Below are 21,621 nucleotides of genomic sequence, written 5' to 3' on the forward strand. Positions count from 1 at the left end.
TGAAATATAATAAATATAATTATATAATACATTGCATTTCTATATAATGATCTTTGAGAGGCATTTAGTAACTGGATAGAGCAATAAACTATAACATACTTATGGAAGAACAATTACTGGTTTATTTAGGCGACGTTTCGAAGAATATTCTCTCAACGTTTTCAAACAAGTACAGTAACAAATGTGTAGGGCAATTATATATAGACACTGGTAATTGGTATAATTGCTTGTCTATATATAATTGCCCTACACATGGGGGATTGGATGGCCTAATGGTTAGCACGCGCGCGCTGTATCATACGCGTTTGTCATTGAATCAACTGGCGGGGTTTCGATTCCCCGGTTGTACGTGACAAGGAGTAGGGTCGCCTGTCCAACCTCGTGGGTTTTCTCCGGGTCCCCCGGTTTCCTCCCACTGCTAAACACCCCTACGCGCAAGAGAATTATTGAAATAAAAAAAATAAACCATATGTTAGTCCCGAAATGACATAGTTTGTGTCGAGTGGACTTTAAACCCCCTTTCTCTCTCCCCCTCTCTTGTCCTACACATTTGTTACTGTACTTGCTTGAAAACGTTGAGAAAATACTCTTCGAAACGTCGCCTAAATAAATCAGTAATTGTTCTGCCATAAGTATGTTTTATAGTTTATTTCTATATACGTTTACCTGCACTTAGCTTACACCCGGATATTAAATATAGGTATAATAAACTCGTCAGCGGCTAAAAATAACCCTTTATATACACGGACGAGAAGCAATTAGACCTGATTCCATATTTAAAGCGATAATTTCATATTTTCTAAGAAAGTCAAAACATAATTATTTCTATGTCTTTTGCTCAATAGGTTATCAACTCACTACTTTACGACCATGGGCATTATTTCCCACCCTTAAAAATCATTGACACAGGAAATAAAAACACAATTACCTCCCTTGTTTTCCTATTGCCTCCATGCATTAGCTACCTTCAAACGTTGGAATTTGAAGTTGAAAATGATATTTTTGCCAATTTCTCAGCTGGCAATAGTGACTTATAGGATTAATAGGATTATTATTTAACAAGGTAGGACGGTTTATGGATACCATCTAATTTAAGGCTTTATTTTAATAAATTTTAAAAATATAACTTAAAAATATGAAATTGCAGCTTTAAATAGAAAGTGGTATTTCAGCTGTATTTATAAGTTAATATCCTTTTACTCATAATCTAATCATCTAGACAAACTGTGAAATAAATAATGTACAATATCCGTCATTCAGTGGGAGGAGGTGGTAAAAACAAAGACAATTGACGGTATAAAAACTGTTAAAAACTCAATAATAGCATGTTTATTACAGTTAATCTCTCCTTTTTGTAGATATACAATATCGAATAATTATAGGTGAAATGTGTAGAGTGAACAACATAACACTATAGGTTTATCACAGTTATCTCCTCCAACCCACAGAACACCAAAATACATTCGATAGGTGAAATGAAATGAAATGAAATGGGGTTTAACGTCCTACTGTTCTGCTCCTATACTGGGGAATTCGATATAAGAGTAGGCGATAGTGCCGCTGCCCGGGCAAAATTTCTCTCATAGCACACTATATGGCGTATGCCCGTCTTCATTAGCCCAGTCGGAGAAGAATAGTAGGGCATTAAACCCATTTCATTTCATTTCATTTCATTTCATCTTCTATTACAGATATATCGAGATCTACCTGGCGATATTTATATATCCTATTAACTTATGTTGCCCCAGCGTCCCGTTTCCATGGCTAAGTCATGGTTTGAGCATCTAAATCCAGATAAAGGTCTCCTATATTTATAAATTATCAATTCAGATTGATTATCAATCCAACTTTACTGGTCTATTTTTGTTTTACACTGATGTCACATTTAACAATGTAACATTTTGTTTGTTTACCTTCGAGATACCAAAGTTTGTACGATTTTATAACTCCAATTACAAAACAATTATTCCAGTTTTATTAGGATTCATTTTCATTCCGTATTCTATACAAAAATCCTAATCCGCTACCTTGCTATCCATCTTTTGTTTTAGACTTGATAATCTGGTTTGTCTGGCGTGGATACTGTTTTAGCCTTGATGATCTGGGTTTGTCTGGCGTGGATACTGTTTTAGCCTTGATGGTCTGGTTTGTCTGGCGTGGATACTGTTTTAGCCTTGATGGTCTGGTTTGTCTGGCGTGGATACTGTTTTAGCCTTGATGGTCTGGTTTGTCTGGCGTGGATACTGTTTTAGCCTTGATGATCTGGTTTGTCTGGCGTGGATACTGTTTTAGCCTTGATGATCTGGTTTGTCTGGCGTGGATACTGTTTTAGCCTTGATGATCTGGTTTGTCTGGCGTGGATACTGTTTTAGCTTTGGTTGTCTAGGTTTGTCTGGCGTGGATTCTGTTTTAGCCTTGATGGTCTGGTTTGTCTGGCGTGGATACTGTTTTAGCCTTGATGGTCTGGTTTGTCTGGCGTGGATACTGTTTTAGCCTTAAAGATCTGGGTTTGTCTGGCGTGGATGCCCATACTTTCCAGTGTGTTTTAGCCTGATCGTTACATCCGGTTACGTCATTTGAGGAAACGGTGGTTCACAACAGCAATCTCTACTGCAGCAACAATTCCAGAACAGCGTAGGATCTGAGACCAGACAATCCAAAAACCCCTACGTGAAACCGGATTACGCGCCAGACGTCCCGTTAAGCTGTTGCTTTAAAATACCCCGACACACAGGGTATGACCACAGCAACGCTGGAGAATAGTTTGGTCCAGCGACGAGTAGCGGTTCCTGTTGCAACGAGGCGATAGTAGAGCGAGGGTATACCGACGACGAAATATCAAGATGCGTTTCGTTTTTTGAAGTATATATAGAAATCTTATTCGCCAACGGAACAAACGTCGAGAGAGAAAGAGAGAGAGAGAGAGAGAGAGAGAAAGAGAGAGAGAGAGAGAAATGGGGTTTAACGTCCACTCGACACAAACTAGGTCATTTCGGGACTAACATATGGTTTAATTTTATTTCAATAATTCGCTTGCGCGTAGGGGTCTTTAGCAGTGGTAGGAAACCGGAGGACCCGGAGAAAACCCACGAGGTTGAACAGGCGATCCTACCCTATTTACATATAGTATTTGGTTAGAATTAGGAGATATTTAGGGTTTTTTTTAGACGCTTGAGTAACCGGATACTGATACTATAAATAGATTTTTGCGGTTTATCGTAAAATAATTTGCTAATTTCGCGCATTAACTTATTTTTTGTATAATTCAACCACAGCGTTATTTGTTCATATATAAGGTATAGTAGGTATTGGGTACAATTGGATGGTATTGGGTAGTATTGGGTGATATTGGGTAGTTTTGGTTAGTATTGGGTACTATTGGATGGTATTGGGTGTTATTGGGTGATATTGGGTAGTATTGGGTACTATTGGATGGTATAAGGTAGTATATAGTAGGTATTGGGTAGTTTTGGTTAGTTAGTATTGGGTACTATTGGGTGGTATTGGGTAGTATTGGGTACTATTGGATGGTATTGGGTGATATTGGGTAGTTTTGGGTAGTATTGGGTACTATTGGATGGTATAAGGTAGTATATAGTAGGTATTGGGTAGTTTGGGTTAGTATTGGGTACTATTGGGTGGAATTGGGTAGTTTTGGGTAGTATTGGGTACTATTGGATGGTATTGGGTACTATTGGATGGTATAAGGTAGTATATAGTAGGTATTGGGTTAAACAACCCGTCGCGTTAAAACAGACCCCGCTCAATATACGACCAAACAATAAGGCTAAGTCTTAATATAAATGAATTACACCCAAGACCAAGATGATGGAGTAATTTGTAGCAGTTTGACATATATCATTAATCTTTGTATTTCTCAAAACATTTTCCCCAGTGCATTTCTCAAAACATTTTCCCCGGCGCCCTTAAACTTGCTAAAATTATTCCTGCACATAAGAAGGGAGCTAAAGATGATCCGAACGGTTATAGGCCAACCTCAATTCTTCCTACAATTTCAAAAATATTCGAAAGACACTTCAGCACTCAAATTCTATTTGGAATCATTCAATGTTCTTTATGCGTACCAATCTGGATTTAAATCAAATCATTCGTGTGCTACTGCATTATCTGAATGCGCCTGTCCAACCTCGTGGGTTTTTTGAAATAAAATTAAAACCATATGTTAGTCCCGAAATGACCTAGTTTGTGTCGAGTGGACGTTAAACCCCATCTCTCTCTCTCTCTCTCTCTCTCTCTCTCTCTCTCTCTCTCTCACTAAAATGAATGACAGGTAATTGGCTTGATGCTATCGATAATGGTGCGATGAGTGGTATAGTGTATCTTGATTTTAGCAAAGCATTTGATCTCATTATCACAAGCTTATTATTGAAAAACTACATCTTTATCGATTTGATAATAATTCACAAATTTTGATTGAATCATATCTTGACTCACGGAAGCAAAAAGTATGTTTCAGATCCATTACCTCCTAAAGTACTACAGTCAAATGCGGGGTTCCACAAGGTTCGATCCTGGGTCCTCTCCTATTCCTTATTTTTATAAAGGATCTCCCACTCAATATTGAATCAAGTCGGATAGATTTGTTTGCTGATGACAGTACCCGGCATTGTTCACACAAAGATATTTTATCCATTGCCAATAATCTCCAAAATGATCTCCATTTGGTTGCTAAATGGGGTGAAAACAATGGGACGGTAATCAAACAAAATCAATGCCGATTTCATCAAAACACAAAAGAAATCAGAAAAACCCAACTTTATCACTTCATGGTGAGAAAATTGAGACGGTTACTACCGCAAAATTACTTGGAATTCAAATTGACTAAGACCTTAACTGGGGATCACAGATAGCACATATGTCTAAAAAGCTCACATCAAAAGTATTTCTCCTAAATAAGATAAAAGGTCATTTACCTTACGAGACAAGAATTTTGTTTTATAGTAGTTACATACTACCAATATTTAATTATTGCTCTATTATTTGGGGAAATGCTACCAAAAGTAGATTAGACATTCTTTTAAAATTACAAAAGAGGACAGCAAGAAGTATTCTTGATGCACCAATTGAAACAAACTCCATTCACCTCTTTATTCACTAAACTCGGTTGGCCTCCCCTTAAACAGAGGATTCTTTATAATAAAATTGTCTTATCATTCAAAATTATAACATTTAATACTCCACTTTATCTAAACTCCTATTATAGTGAAATATTTCTTGTTTCCAAAACGGATATATTGGTCCGTTCACAGACCAGTAAATCTCTTTTGCTTCCGAAATGCAAAACGGAATCCATGAAACGTACTTTTCATTATTCTGCATGTCGTGAACAATCTGCCTTTTAAGATAAAGATTAAACTGAAAATTCATTTATATTGAGCACTGAAGAAACCATAATATTCAACTGATGACATACTTATTATTTTTCGTGTATATTTAAACATTCATTATGCAAGAGCTAAATCTGCCTATTGCAGGTCTTTCTTTAGGTCTGAAATGTTATATAAACTATTAATTAGACATTAGTTAACTTGCCACGACCATAATCGACTCTCGATGGCATCGGATACTCAAGATTTTAATTAGATTAAAACAGTTCGCCATTTAAAAATTTAATTTAAAAATGGGAAAGCGAGGCTAAGTCCCGATTATACCAGTGCCGTTGTTACCACTGTGCACACATCTTGTCAAAACTACAAACAATGATAACCTGGCTGACAATGAAGTAATTTGAATGAAAGTTTCAATATTTTCTTTTTTTATCATCTATTTTTGAATTATTATAGCAAGAATGACCAACTCTTTATTAAACTCTTAGCTAATGTATATTTAACTTGGGTGTGTGTAATTATAATATATAATGTATATGGTTTATAGTTTAGGAGTGACTTACTAACACAAACTTCTCATTTTAAAATGCTATTGCATTTCAAATGATTTTGAATTTATCCTGATATTACTATATATGTCTTTGTAGCTTAGGAGGGACCTATGGAAGATTAGTTTTTTTGCACACTAAATAAGTTGTCTCATTAAATAAAGTCTTTTTTTATTATCATCATTATTATTATTATTATTATTGGCGCTAGGGGTAATTGTCGATTGAATCAAGTGTGGCATTTTCTTCAATCCACCTCCCCTAACCCTAACCCTGGAACCCACCTTCCCTTACCAAAGTCTCCCCAGAATATGAATTCACTGGCCCGGGGTAAACCCCTTGATTGTATGCCCCGAAGACTTAAGTATATGGCCTTGTCCGGAGAAATGTGAGAAAGGAAGATGTCATAGGGTCAAAATCTACTCGTATGACCCCTGACGCGACCTCCCACTACATCCGGTCAGATCTTCATGTAGTATTGGCCATCGAAAGTATAAAAAAACGAAACGAAAATAGATCTGGGGCCTGTTTCGCGATAAAATCCAAATTTTAGTAATTTGATTTGATAATATTAGACTGATTGTAGTGCTTAGCCAATCAAAATTGAAGTATCTACTAAAATTTAGATTTTATCTTTAGTTAAAATTTTGTGAAACAGGGCCCTGAATTTTAACCAGATTAAATGTTAAAAAACACAAGACAATTTATATGGAATACAATCCCCGGTTTATAAACCAATGATTGTATTCCATATAAATTGTGTTGTGTTTTTAATGTGTTCAATCACTAAATACCACTCAAGGATTAGATTAAATGTTGGCTCGGTAACCTGGAAGAGACTGTGTTGGATGAGACAATTCATAGCACACTGTGTGGTGTATGTCCGTCTTCATAAGCCCGATGTCGTATGCCTATATTCATTAGCCCAGTCGATATAAGGCTGTAGTGCTGCTGCCCGGGCAAAATTGCCCTCATAGCACACTGTATGGCGTATGCCCGTCTTCATTAGCCCAGTCGGAGCAGAACAGTAGGACCGTAAACCCCATTTCATTTCATTTAATTCATTTCAAATTAGGCAGGACTGCTAGCACAACCAAGTGAACAACAAAAATTTTAAAAAAAAGAAGACATTTTTTGTTTCACTCGTTGATTGGAAGCCGCCCCACCCCCTGAAATAGAGATGCCCGGGGTCATCGCCCCTGCACCACCCCACGCCACTGTAAATATTTAAATGACAATAACTTACCTATTGTTGATATCAATATCATCGGCCATTTAACTAAAGACGATAAATGTACATGTATAATAATGCACCCAAGATCTGATTATAACTAGTCGAATTACTACATATCAGTATACCAGGGTAAGTGGTATTTCCGTACAATCAACGACTTAAGACTTGTGGTAAAGCCGGGAACACATGGGACACTTTCTCATACAATTTGTAAGCGATTTCTAATTGCTTCCGATTTTGCTAGAAAAATTTCCTATGTGCCCGTATTTGCGACGGCAAATGTATGATTTTTTTTTGTCGCCGGTCCCGGTGACACACGGTCCACTTTCTCATACAATTTGTAAGCGATTTCTAATTGCTTCCGATTTTGCTAGAATTTGCGGCGGTATTTGCGGCGATAATGGAATATCGATTTTTTTTTGTCGCCGGTTAAGTTTGCTAGACATCCCTCTCAAAACATTTTAATTGGAAGACAACTACCCCAAACCCTCTAGCCATTCCACCCTAACCCTAACCCTATGTCGTCATTCAACCAGACAGCAAGAGACAGACTGTTCATTTATTATATCCATAAATGTGCGTTCTGTCCAGCGGGGGTGTTGTTCATGGAATCCAGTATTTGGGCGTCTCTACTTCCCATATGTACCAGATTTGCCATACGTTCGCTGGAATCATTAGAATAAGGCCCACATCCACCGCTAACGGTGCATTTAGGTGATTTTGAAATTAGAAATGTTACAATTTCGTGATCGTTTAAAATACATTATGCAAAGAGCTAAATCTGCCTATTGCAGGTCTTTCTTTAGCCCTGAAATGTTATCTAAATCATTAATTAGACATTAATTAACCTATCCAGACCATAATCAACTTTCAATGGCTTCGGATACTCGAGATTTTACCTATATTAAAACGGTTCGCCATTTAAAAATTTAATTTAAAAATGGGAAAGCAAGGCTAAGTCCCGATTATACCAGTGCCCTTGGTTACCACTGTCCACGAATCTTGTCAAAACTACAAACAATTTAAATTGGCTGAGAATGAAGTAATTTGAATGAAATTTTCAATATTTTCATTTTTCATCATCTATTTTTTGAAATGAAATGAAATGGGGTTTAACGTCCTACTCTTCTGCACCTAACCTGGGCTAATTGAAGACGGGCATACGCCATACAGTGTGCTATGAGGGAAATTTTTGCCCGGGCAGCGGCGCTACGGCCTACTCTTATATCGAATTCCAACTGCCAAGGGATCTTTTACGTGCACGCCAATGTGTACACGGGACCTCGGTTTTTCGTCCCATCCGAACGACTAGGCAACTGTCCTTGTCAGGCCCTCCGTTCTGCATCACTGACAAGGGGAAACCACGCCGGAAAATCGAGATGAACTTTCTCGGCCAATGCAGGGATCGAACACCTGACCTCCAGGCTAGCGAGCCAGCGCCTTACCCACTTAGCCACGTGATCCCCCTATTTTTTGAATTATTATAGCAAGAATGACCAACTCTTTATTATTGTTTACGTGTATATATTTAGATTTATTCTATCTTGTTTTAAAGACGTTACATTGGCGTGCACGTAAAAGATCCCTTGGCAGTTGGAATTCGATATAAGAGTAGGCCGTAGTGCCGCTGTCCGGGCAAAATTTCCCTCATAGCACACTGTATGGCGTATGCCCGTCTTCATTAGCCCAGGTTAGGAGCAGAACAGTAGGACGTTAAACTCCATTTCATTTCATTTAAAGACGTTACAGGCATTAATAAACAAAACAAGTTTTCAAGGTGAGACTAATAAAACTAACTCGTAACTTCAGAGATATCTCAAAGTTTTTAGAGACGTTGTAGGAGTCGAGGTGGCTCAGTGAGTAAGACACTGGTTCGTTAACCAACGGGTGTCGGGCTCGCTCCAGGTGATGGCCGAGATAGTTTATCTGGATTTCCTGGAGTGCTTTCTCCTTGTCAGTGGTACAGGACAGATGACCTGACAAGGTGGTGCAGGACAGATGACCTGACAAGACGGTGCAGGACAGATGACCTGACAAGGTGGTGCAGGACAGATGACCTGACAAGGTGGTGCAGAACAGATGACCTGATAAGGTGGTGCAGGGCAGATGACCTGACAAGGTGGTGCAGAACAGATGACCTGACAAGGTGGTGCAGGGCAGATGACCTGACAAGGCGGTACTGGACAGATGACCTGGCAAGGCGGTGCAGGACAGATGACCTGACAAGGCGGTGCAGGGCAGATGACCCGACAAGGAACAGTGTCTAATCGTGCACGTAAATAAAACGTAAAAGTTGGAATTCCAAATAATAGTAAGCCGTAGTGTATGACTTTCTTCATTAGCCCAGTAGGATCGATCTGAGAGAGAGAGAGAGAGAGAGGGCGAGGGAGAGAGAGGGAGAGAGAGGGAGAGAGAGAGAGAGGGGGTAACGTCCACTCCACACAAACTAGGTCATTTCGAGACTAACATATGGTTTAATTTTATTTTAATAATTCGCTTGCACATAGGGGTCTTTTTAGCAGTGGAAGGAAACCGGAGGACCCGGAGAAAACCCACCAGGTAGGATCTATCTATGACGCATTGTGTTTTTTTCTGCTTGTAAACTTTATTGTTAAACCTGCTAATACTCCCGTACACCCGTACACGTAGTTGGTTAATACGATTCGTGTGTACAGCCCTTAGTCTACCATCTAGATCCTATATGAAGCAATCTTGTTGTGTAAACATGTAGTTGGTGAATATGACTCGTGTGTACAGCCCTTAGTCTACCATCTAGGATGTAACAGCAATCATGTACCGGTAGTTGAGAACTCTCTACATTAGGGGTGGGGTTTATTTACCGGAAGAGACGCTACAGGATAAATGCGTAACAAGACAATGAAACGGAATCAAAATGAAATGGGGCTTAATGTACAACTTGTCTGCAACTGGCGTGCATTTGATTTCCCGGTTGTACGTGACAAGGAGTAGGGTCGCCTGTCCAACCTCGTTGAGTTCGATCCTTGCATTGGCCGAGAAATTTCATCCAGTTTTTCTGGCGTGGTTACCCCTTGTCAGTGATGCAGAACGGATGGCCCGTGTACACCTCGGCGTGCACGTAAAAGATCCTTGATAGTCGGAATTCGATATAAGAGTAGGTCGTAGTGCCGCTGTCCGGGCAAAATGTCCCTCATAGTACACTGTATGGCGAATGCCCGTCTTCATTAGCCCACTTCAGAGCAGAATAGTAGGACGTTAAACCCCCATTTCATTTCATTTTGTTTTCACATGTGTGTGCGATTTTAGATTGTATGTGCGATTTTAGAGCAACGGTACCATTCTTCATGGCATTTGAAAATGTCCATTATTATTCATTTCAGATTGAAACTCTAACACCAACACCACTATCTACATTGTAAAGAGCCAAAGAGCAGTCAGACTGACTGAATGTTCAGCGCTATAGAAAACGATTATTAGGCTTTCAGACTGTCTGAAAGCCTATTGTGATTACTAAAATTATTATTATTTATTAGGGTTTCACACTGCGTAGCTTGTGTGAAACACTATTGTTTTTGTTAAAATTATTATTCTTATTATTATTATTCTTCTTTTGTTTTGAGTAGATCTCAGCAACTGATTGTCGGATCGTTACGATTTCTTCGGTTTTATCGGAAAAGTGGGTGTGACTTAGAGGATAAAGCTATTTTGAACGTTCTGCGACAATGCGAAATGTCCGAAATCACCGAAGCTATCGTTTTTAGAAATATTGCAGTAATTTTAACAATAATCATTGGATTTTAACATTCGATGCATTTTGGCATAGCCGGAGACGGGGCACATAGCTACGCTACTTTTGATTTTTGATTTTCGGCAAATCTTCGCAGATATTAGGCGCTAAATTTAGAAAATTTAAATTTTTACAAAAAACTTTTTTATTTATGAATATTTTTTAGTCGTGTTTTACACAAATATAACGAATCCTCTGACTTGGGCAAAAATGTGAAAAATTTTTGTCTCGGTAATTTTCCTTGGCCCCCATTGGCTAATTCAGTTTTTCAGTCCTAGATTAATTATTTATTGTTCGATTTGTATAAAACAAAGTTCATATGCTCCGTTGTCTCAATTGTCATCTTTTTTGTTACCAATAGTGTTATCTGTCGGCACCGGAAGTGGCGTAAATTTGACAGTTAGGTACCATTTTTCGAAAGCAAATATTATTTTTTTCAAATCTGGTATAACTGAAATTGTGCGCCCTTTAAAGGCGCACAAAATGTTGGGACCAGTTTTTTTAATTTCGATTCCGTTTTCGGGCTATTTCGATTAAAAGGTGAAAAAAGGTGTAAAATTAAGCTATTTACAACCCATCCGGCGTTTTCATATTTTAAAATATTACTTCGTCACTTTCATAAACTCGTAGCAATAATCTATACGGAGAGAATGTATTTAAAAATTAATTTGTAATATGCGCAGTTGCCGAGAAATGGGCAATTATGCATGAGTCACTTTTTACGCTAGTTTGCCTGTAAAAGAGTCAATTATTATTCGATTTTCATAAAAGTGACACCATTTGATGTGTAATGTCAATTTTAACTAGGTCAAACCAATTTAACATTTTCAATATCGCCGGAAATGACGTAATTTGGGCAAAAATTGTATTTATAGCCTTCGAAACCAGTAATTTATTCAAATGAGTCATATTTGTTATTTGTTTAAAATTTTGATATTTGATTCAAATCAACTTATACAATGAACCCTTACGATCATATAAATATCACAAAATGGTTTCTAACTTGTTCAGTTTCGGAGAAATAGGCAATTTTCAACAGGTCACTTTTTAAGGTTTTTTGTCAATAAAAGTGTCAATTATTATTCGATTTTCATGAAATTTTCACTGTGTGATACATAATGCCATTTACGATTTCATACAAGTAATTCAAGATTTTCATTATCACCGGAAGTAACGTCATTTTGGCAAAAACTGTATTTTTAGCCTTCAAATGAATCAGATTTGTAATGTTTTTAAAATTATGATATTTGATTCCAATCAACAAATAGAATGAACTCATTCGATCATACAGATACCTCAAAATGGTTTCTAACTTGTACGGTTGCAGAGAAATAGGCAATTTTCTACAAGTCATTTTTCAAGGTTTTTGGTCTATAAAGGTGGCAATTATTATAGGATTTACATAAAATTTTCACCATGTGATGATGCTATTTCTGATTTCATAAACCAATTTAACATTTTCATTATCACCGGAAGTAATGTAATTTTGACAGGATCACTGACATGTAGCAAATGAATTGATTGCTGGATTTGGTTGTTTCTCCGTCCATTTTATTTCATGTGTGCAATGCTTATGTGGAAACCTGTTTAACGGTTTCATTGGTACCGGAAGTGACATAAGTTCAAGGGTAACGTGGCACCGGTGAAACCCGTCATTACTGCTTCGCAGTTCTAGTTATTATTATTTTCTTTTCGCCATAGCCTATTTCTTAGTGCCTGTAACAGATACCGATATGGGACCTAATTTCCTATCGGAAACCATGTGGTGGCTACTTGATAAACTATTTTTGAAACTTCTGCGCCGACCGGAAGTGGCCGAATTTCGTGCGGTGCATACAAATTAAAAAACGGCCGTAGCTTCGTCAATTCTGTACCCATTTTCATACAAATGATATTTTCAGAAACCCTGAGTCTTTTCTCGGACGATAGCAGTTGAAAATTTTGAAATTTCGAAACTTCGTCGCTGACTTCTAGCGTTCGAAAAATGAAAAATTTTGTTTAAAAGACAATTTTTGTTATTTTTCAAAATTTTCAAATTTGACCTACATTTTTGGATACCTGAAGACCATCCGATTCCAGAAATATAAGTTTCATTCCGAGTTATCGCCCTTTATTTTTCGATTTTTTTCGAATTTTCTGCCCATTTCCCAACCCTTATATTTTTTGGAAAGGATAAATCGATAGTTCTGAAAGTCCTGGAACATAAAGCTATATAGTCAGACCGCTGCATAAAGCAATTTCAAAAACGATCCGGAAACCGGAAGTAGTCGAAATAATGATAGATATTTCGGAAAAAAATCAAAAAATGGGTGTTTTGGGGAAAAACTCGATTTCTCCGTCCAATATCAATGGATTAAACGAATTAAGCTTTCGTTGAGTGGCCCGAGGAATGGACTGTTGTATGATGCCCAATTTATACGGATACTATGACCAAGCAGCAAAATATGACAAGCTGAAAATCAAGTATTTTCTGATTTTGGGCGTTTTTGGACGCCTGTATCTCGAAATCTTAACAGCAACTTTTTTTTTAACTTTCTCTATCGAGAGTCCATTCGATGGTCTTGTGAATTATGCCATCCAATAAGACTTTGAAATGTCTGGAATACGATAAAAAAGGGACTGAAAATCGAAAAAAGTCGAAAAATCGTGAAATTTTGTAAAATGCTCTATTACTTTATTATTTAAACAAATTTTTACAAAAAGATTACAGATTCGGATAGCTGACCTAATTACGATTCTAACGATGTATAATATGTATTGAGTTATTGAAATTTAATTTTCGATATTTTGACATTTTTGCATTTTTGGCACCTTTGAACATAGGATTTCTCAGGGTCATTTTATCTGATGAGATAATGTAATATATCATTACAGAGCCCTGCCGCTATTTAATTGCCCAAACTGGTTATTAAAACTATTCCGACAATAATCTCCATACCGGAAGTATTCAAAAAATGAAAAAAAAAGGTTAAAAAATTGTCGCTCTTGCGAAAAGCTGGATTTCTCGGTCTGATATTACCGGACCAAAAGAAGTAAAGTGTCTTTGGATAGCCCCATTAATGGACTATTATATGGCATCTCAATGGTACGATTTCGATGGTTAGAAAATAAATTGTGGTACGCCGAAAATAATCTAGTATTTTCCGATTTTCGAGCCTTTTTAGACGTCTTTTTCTCGAAAAGGACAACTCCGATTTTTCTGAAACTTTTTTAACGCAGAGTCCTATCGGTAGTCTGTGGCGTGAATCCAAAAGGAAAAGGTTTGAAATAATATAAGGGGTCCAAAAATGGCCTCAATCTTTGAAAAAAGTTGAAAAATCGTTAAATTATTGAAAATGTTTTTTTATTTATCTTTTTTACAAAAAAACTACCGAATAGATGTTTCTGACACTTCTGTGACAGAAAGTTAAGTATCTAGACAAATTGTTAAAACTATCTCGACAATGATACAAAAACCGGAAGTAGTCGAAAAAATATCCGATATTTTTGAGAAAAAAACGTAAAAAGTAAAAGAAGTGGTGATCTTGTGAAAAAGTGATTACTTTGCCAGATTTCACCGAATCAAAACAACTAAAGTATCATTGTATATCCTGATCAATGAACGATTTTATGACATCTAAATGGTAAAAATTTGCTGGTTAGGCAATACATTATGGGACGCTGAAAATCTTGTATTTTCCTTTTTGGAGCCTACACTGAAAAAACCCTTGTGTTGGATCTCAACACAAGAACTTGTGTTAAAAATATTTAACACATGTTTGTGTTGTATTGCATTGCAATGACACAAGTTTGTGTTCTTTTCAATGTCTTAACACAAACTTGTGTACATTTATAAAATCTTATGTGGTTTTTTTTTCCATATAATTAATTACGTCGACATTAAAGATAACATTTATTATGTTCCTTTATCACATTATGTTTTTTATTTATTGAGAAAATCTGAATGGGATTGGGGAACTGGATTAGGGATCTGGCCTAGCCTATATGTAAAACCACTCTTCCTGAATTTGAATGTCGAGTAATTCACTTGATTTATTTTTTAATATTTCTAATTATCTAAAAGGATATTATATTAATTATTACAAACATTAAGTAGAAATCGCAATGTATGTATCGTGCGATGCATTTAATATCTCTTTTAAAACAACGTATTTTATAACAGTATACTGATATAAGAGATCAAAGTTTTAGTCAATTATTATCTAAATATAAACTATTTATTTAATTAGATATAATAAAAGATTATTCTGATTCTACTCTTTGTTTATTTTCACATCTTGTCTCAGACAATATACAGAGACAGGTTATTACAATGTCTGCATTTGGAAGTGTCTGATTGATATCGCCCCAATAAACTTGACACATCAAAGACAATAACAATTGTGTTATATCTACGTTTTAAAAAAATGTTTGAATGGGCGTGGAAATAGTCGAGTTAATCTTTTTATTTAATTTAATTGGTTCATTAATCGAAATTGGAAATTTATTCTTACCTGTAAATGACCAATTAAAATGAATTACTCTTAAAACAAAGAAAGAAATTTTTATTGAAGTAATTTTGCGGTATTAAACCCTGTGGTACTGCAAATGTTAACTGTATTATTAAGCATTAGTATCGAAAAAAAGTGATATTGTTGTGAAAAAAGTTTGTTCAGAAAATAAGAACATCAGGTTTGTGATTTTGGTATTTTTTAATACAATGTATTTATAACGCAAATTTTTCGTTTCGGTTAAAACAAAATATACGTCCATTTTAATTGGCCGAAGGATGTGTGACTAATAGAAATATGGCGGGCGGACAAACTGACCAAACAGTATATTTCGAGGTATTTGAGGTAAGCTAATTTAATATTATATCATAACTGCATGTGCATAATTGTGTTCTGTTTGATTAAATATTCAAAAAATCATTCTTAGGATACAACCTCGACACCAGTCCGCCCTGAATTGCAATGTTTGTTTTGTGTTCTGGGCGCCATTTTGAATATAATACAATCCAGCGATAGTGTAGTCTAATTCCTTTAAAAGGGAATCTGAATTTGTTAATTTTCTGCAATATCACTTCGGTGGAAGCGGACGTTAAATAAAGCTATTTCAAGTACAAACACCTACAATAAAATCCAGGTGGATTGGGAAAAATATTCATGTATTTTCTTGATGAAGAGTAGCTATTTCAATTTGTAAATGCCCAGTCATCTTAGACAAATAATAATTCCAACTTCAAATCAGTTGTATTTATTCAAATCATACCATGAAGAATTGTATTTTTCCACTTGCATAATAATAAAAACTTGACTTTTATTATTTTATTTCTTCAGGCCAAGAGCATGGAAAATTGGTAATTGCCTTGTATCACTGCTAACTATAAATCACAGGGAGCCTTAGGCAGAAATGATAATATGGTTCTCAGATATGTTACTGTGTACAGACTGAACAGAAAATATTTATACACTTGCTATTACAGTACTGGCCAAATTAATAGCAATTGTTTCTAAAAACGTTGCAGAAGTAACTCACTAAAATTGAAGTATGAATAAAATCATACACCGTGAATATATTGAACTGAATATTCTTACACATAACCATAGGCGTACGGGGAAATTTTTGTCTGGGGGGCGGTGGTGGTTGGTGCCCCAAAAATGTAGTTAGGTTCTTAGTATGTTACATAATAATAATAAATTCGCTGTTAAATTGGACACATTCAAGAACACAATATTTTTTTATACAACTTTTACAAAGTACAATTGTGTGCCCAAATTTTCCCAGCATTTGGTTCCCAAAATGGGGGGGGGGGCGCCGCCCCCAGCCCCCCACCTCCAGCTCGTACGCCTATGCACATAACCATATTGACATCTACTTCACATTGCATGGTTGGTCGACGCAACGCCGTGTATAGATAAAGTTGCGACAACTGTGAAGCCAGGAATTTCATATGACGTCATGCAAACTTATTATCTATTTATATGACCTATTATATTGTTGGATGTCATAGATTTCAGCGAATAAGTGTATATAGGACATAAAACATACATTTTTTAAACGAAAAGTATAGCTGAACATACTATTATTAGTATTATACAACAAGAAGCGCACATTATTGTTATATAGCCTTATTCTATAAGAAAAATCAAAATAAAAGATACACTAGATAAAAGTACTATTAAACCAGGGGCGGATCTAGGAATTTTGAAAAGGGGGGGGGGGGCTGCAAAATGAAGGCATTGACCGCGGAGACGGGGCTTGCCGCTGAGGGGGGGGGGGGGTCCCCAAGAAAATTATCCGTCATTTCCTTGCATCTGTAGCCATTCCAAGAGCTATTTCCCAGACTGGTGTGTTTGAGTCGATGGTTCGAGTCATTTGGGATCCCTACAACGGGTTGGGAACTGACATATTTGAGTCTGAGAAAAGGCACTTTCAGCCGTAAAAAAGGGCACTGTTGAAAATTAGGGGGGGGGGGGGCCCTCGCGCCCCCCCATTAAATCCGCCTCTGATTAAACATATTTAACTTGCATTCGCTTTTAAAGGAGCTAAATCGCTAATATTTGGGAACTAGAAATTGTCACAAATGGGTCGCACTAACCTTGATGTTCACAAATACGTAAGACGATATGAACATCAACTAAAAAGATATGTAATGTGATTCAGCTGCAAGGTGATATATGCATATATGCAGCATAGATAATTAAAACTTCTATTCAAGTTATACCAACTGTATCTATTTATGTCTTACGTCGAGCTGAATACATTTTATGATTTATTGTCATTAAAACATCTATTGGTGGTTAACAGTGTGTAACTAAAAACTAATATTGGATCTTATTATTGCCAATGATATAATGTACCTTGAATTTTTTATCACGAAGTCTATCGCATCCAGATATTTAAAGCGCGTTTACAATATATTCATTTTTTTGTATCGTAAAATTCATCTTCATTTGACGAACTACACCCAAACTACAGTCAGTGTAAACACGGTTTGGAGACTGTATCTGAACTACAGGGTACATCGAACTACAGTGTACATCATGCTTAAGAGACACTATCTAATATCCAACAGGAAAAATGACGATTAATTTAATATCCGCCAATTGGTGTTGCTGCTATTTTGTATTTTCAAAATTTATCTTCAAATTCAGAGACATCGAAAACCATATAAAGGACATTGCAAAAGTCATATCTTACGTATCTTAAGAGATGCCCTTTTAGTCTACCAAATTTATGTTTTTTTTGTTAAATTGCATTATACATGTATTACCAAATTCGGTAGCCCTTTTACAAGAAATGCCCGGCACCACATGGAAAATACATTTCTTTAATTGATGTTTGTCAAATTCGATTTCCACACATTTCGCGTACATAACCACGATATAATGGTCGAATATTACGTACATCAGATAAACTATTTTTAAAGCCCCAAACTATTCAACTAGTCTCTTTTAGTTATCAAGCACCTGTTTTATGGGATAATCTACCATTTGGTTTAAGATCTTGTACATCTCTATATTCTTTTAAAAAAACAACTTAAATCACATTTATTTAATGAGGCTTTTAACTGACTCTGTATACAATTGTTAACATGTCCATAATCTTGTTGTTTATTTATGATTACATTGTCACTTTGTAAAGTGCCCCTGAACATGTTTTATGAAAGGGCGCGCTATAAATATGCTGTAATAATAATAATAATAATAATATTACCAAATTTGGCGGCCATTATGAAAGAAACGCCCAGCACCATATAACAAATTCGATTTTTCGGCACATTTCGCTTGCATAACCACTCTGTGTTTGAGGAATTTAAAAAGAAATCATTTATAATCCAACGAGTAAATAGTAAAACACACTGATTACGAGATATCGCTCTCAGAAAATTCCCCGATTTTGGGTATGATTTTGTTTGATATATTTATCACTGAACCAAACTGCATTGGTTTCTTTTGCATTTTTTTTTAGGGTAAAACGTTATCCCTCAACGCCTAATACTGCAAGAAAAAAACAAATTTTGGTATGTAAACCTGTATGAAGCCATGACGTCATAGCTTTTATGGCGTCATAATTGGGACCCAAAATGGCGCCTGGAAATGAGTTGTCGTAACTTTCCCACAGTCTACTCACTCATGTGCTCATCGTTGTATACCAACTATCGTTGAAAAAATCAATTTACGTCGATTTTTGAACATTTTAAAAGCCGTAATTCGATTCGGCGCCCAAGAAAAGATATAAATCTTCACCAAAAACATGGCAATCAATCAAGTTGAAGCGTTTTGGCGTAAAACATCTGTTTAGGCGAGATGACGTGTTTTTGGTGTACATGAGTAAGCAATAATGCTACCTGACTAAAATACCCCCCCCTTGCATTCGCATGTAGTCATACATATGAGTCTCAAAATAATATAATATATTGTTAAATTATGCTCTTTTCAACTCTATACCCATGACTGGTGTACCAAGTTAAATCCACATCAAAACCCCATTTGTCGATAAGTGTATTTATAATAATCACTTGAACATCCTTGGAGAATTATATTTATTTAGTGAATATTAATACCAAAGAAAGAAAACAACTCTAAATTGTGAATATAAAGTCATCAAATTCTTTTACAGATCTTATTGTGGAAACCCAAAAGTTATATGTCACCATTGCCTTTTTAATCACATTTTTGTTTTTAATGTCAAATACCAAACCATCTCTAATATTGTTTCATTATATAGAATGCAGTGTAATCCTAAACACTAAAGATTTGGCCTGAAAATTTGAAATAATATAGAGGGATCATCAATAATTAATAGTAACATTCGATAATTATAAAAATGTATTATTGTAGGATGAAATCAACCTTTATTTTTAAACATTTAGTGAACATTTCGAATGTTAATGCCTCTTTTATATAAAATGGTTTTATTAATTAATCAATTTTTGTTTTACAAATTTTTAATTTTCTCCATTTTGTTTGATTTTTATGCTATATTTATTTTATCTATCTATAATTATTTGCCTGTGCTTTATCTATTAGTTCCCATTTATATACTGTAGAAAATTTTGAATTCCTAATCTGTTAAAGGGACTATTTTTTCTTAAAAGTATTTCAATTTAGTGCATTATTAATGTCTTTAGTGCTTGGTTTGGTTGATATTAAATTTAGATATATTTAAAATGTATGTTTTGGGACCATGGGGTAGGGATATTGTGAACATATATATTATATTCTCAGTTCTTTTTAAGGTTAATTGTAAAAAAAAATTAAATAGCTTTTTTTGAGGGGTGGGGGGATATTGTTATTATTGAACACAATTTTATTAGTATTGAAATTAACTTTTTTGATTAATATTCCAAATGTCTCGGTGCTTTATTTTTCAATTTAAATAGCTACTTTTTATTTAATAATTGGGAATGGGGGGTGGGTATTTTTTCATTGTATAACACAATTTTATTAGTATTGGAATTAACTTTGTTTATTAACCTTCGAGATGTCTGTATTGGTATTAATTAGGCATTAATTTATTTTTTCATATCATTTATTGAATAAATAATAATTTAACAAACAAAATTATTATGTCATTTATCAATAATTACAGTTTAAACAGAACGAATGGAAGGGATTGCATTCGAAAGGTTGTTATACTGGATATAAATTGGTAAAATACAACACAAGTTTTTGTTATACACAAGTTTGTACGAAACAACACGAGTTTCAACACAAACAAGTTTCAGAAATTTCAACACAAATAATGTGTAGATTTTCACACAAGTTTTGTGTTGTTTCAACATTTAACACAAGTTTTGTGTTGTTTCAACATTTAACACAAGTTTTGTGTTGTTTCAACATTTAACACAAGATTGTGTTGTTAAATAGAGACACCTAACTTGTGTTGAAAATAACACAAGTTTGTGTTCTACTCTTAATTCATTTCATTAACTTCTGTTACTTGGAGTCCTAGGGTGGTCTAGCCTCAATATATACTTATGTCCAAAAAAAAAGTATACGCTGTGCATTTCATACTGCATCAACCAAAGTCGTTTTTCCATTCTATGCGGTATTTGGGTACAATTTCAATTTGTTTCACCATTTATTTTGCATAAATCGCGATTTCTCAGCCGGGTGTCACTGAATCAAAACAACTAAAGTATCGTTTGGTAGCTCGATGAATGGGCTAATGTATGACACGCTTCCTGTCTGATTCCTGAAAGCCGGTTCAGTGCTGCTTGCAGGTCTAGTTATTATTGTTATTATTATTAACTTACCTGTACCTACCTGTAGATACGAATCTTCATGTTGTGCATCCCACTTATCGTCGTTGCCATCGATAAATATTGTCATCGTCGTTTTCCATAAAATAGAACTTTATTGAGATTTGTGACATTTTATTGTACAAGTAGTTGTTAGAAATGATGCGAAGATGATTTATTAATCGAACAAATGTTTATGAAAAGCAATCAAGTAGTTTAGATATACATGATGGGAGATAAGATAAAGAGATGACAGTTCTCACTATAATAATTAACAACTAGATAATGTAAAGGGAATTTGCTGAAAATTTCAGTCAAATTGATTCACTATGAACCGAGAATTAAGGATTGAAAATTCGTCCTAGCCTTGATCATCATTACTAAAGTCTGTACGATAATAAAACATAGTCTCGATCATCCATTTCATGTTTAAATTATGAATGGATGTCGAGCAGCAAATTGGGTCATAATCCAGTACATATCGCAGGCTAGCAATG

At 35.5% G+C, this 21,621-nt stretch overlaps 1 protein-coding gene across 2 annotated transcripts in view; it reads right to left on the reverse strand.

Moving 5' to 3' along the window:
• The window catches only part of LOC126818288 (CAP-Gly domain-containing linker protein 3), a 60,591-nt gene extending 53,390 nt beyond the window's left edge, over positions 1–7,201 (reverse strand). For both annotated transcript variants that reach the window (XM_050545617.2, XM_050545621.1), the window contains exon 1: positions 7,143–7,201. In XM_050545617.2, the coding sequence (XP_050401574.1) occupies positions 7,143–7,171 (29 nt within the window). In that variant the 5' untranslated portion in view covers positions 7,172–7,201. The remainder of the gene's footprint in view (positions 1–7,142) is intronic.
• Positions 7,202–21,621: the final 14,420 nt, after the last annotated feature.

This window comes from Patella vulgata, chromosome 4 (assembly GCF_932274485.2).
Source record: "Patella vulgata chromosome 4, xgPatVulg1.2, whole genome shotgun sequence".
In the NCBI taxonomy this organism is placed as follows: Eukaryota; Metazoa; Mollusca; class Gastropoda; family Patellidae; genus Patella; species Patella vulgata.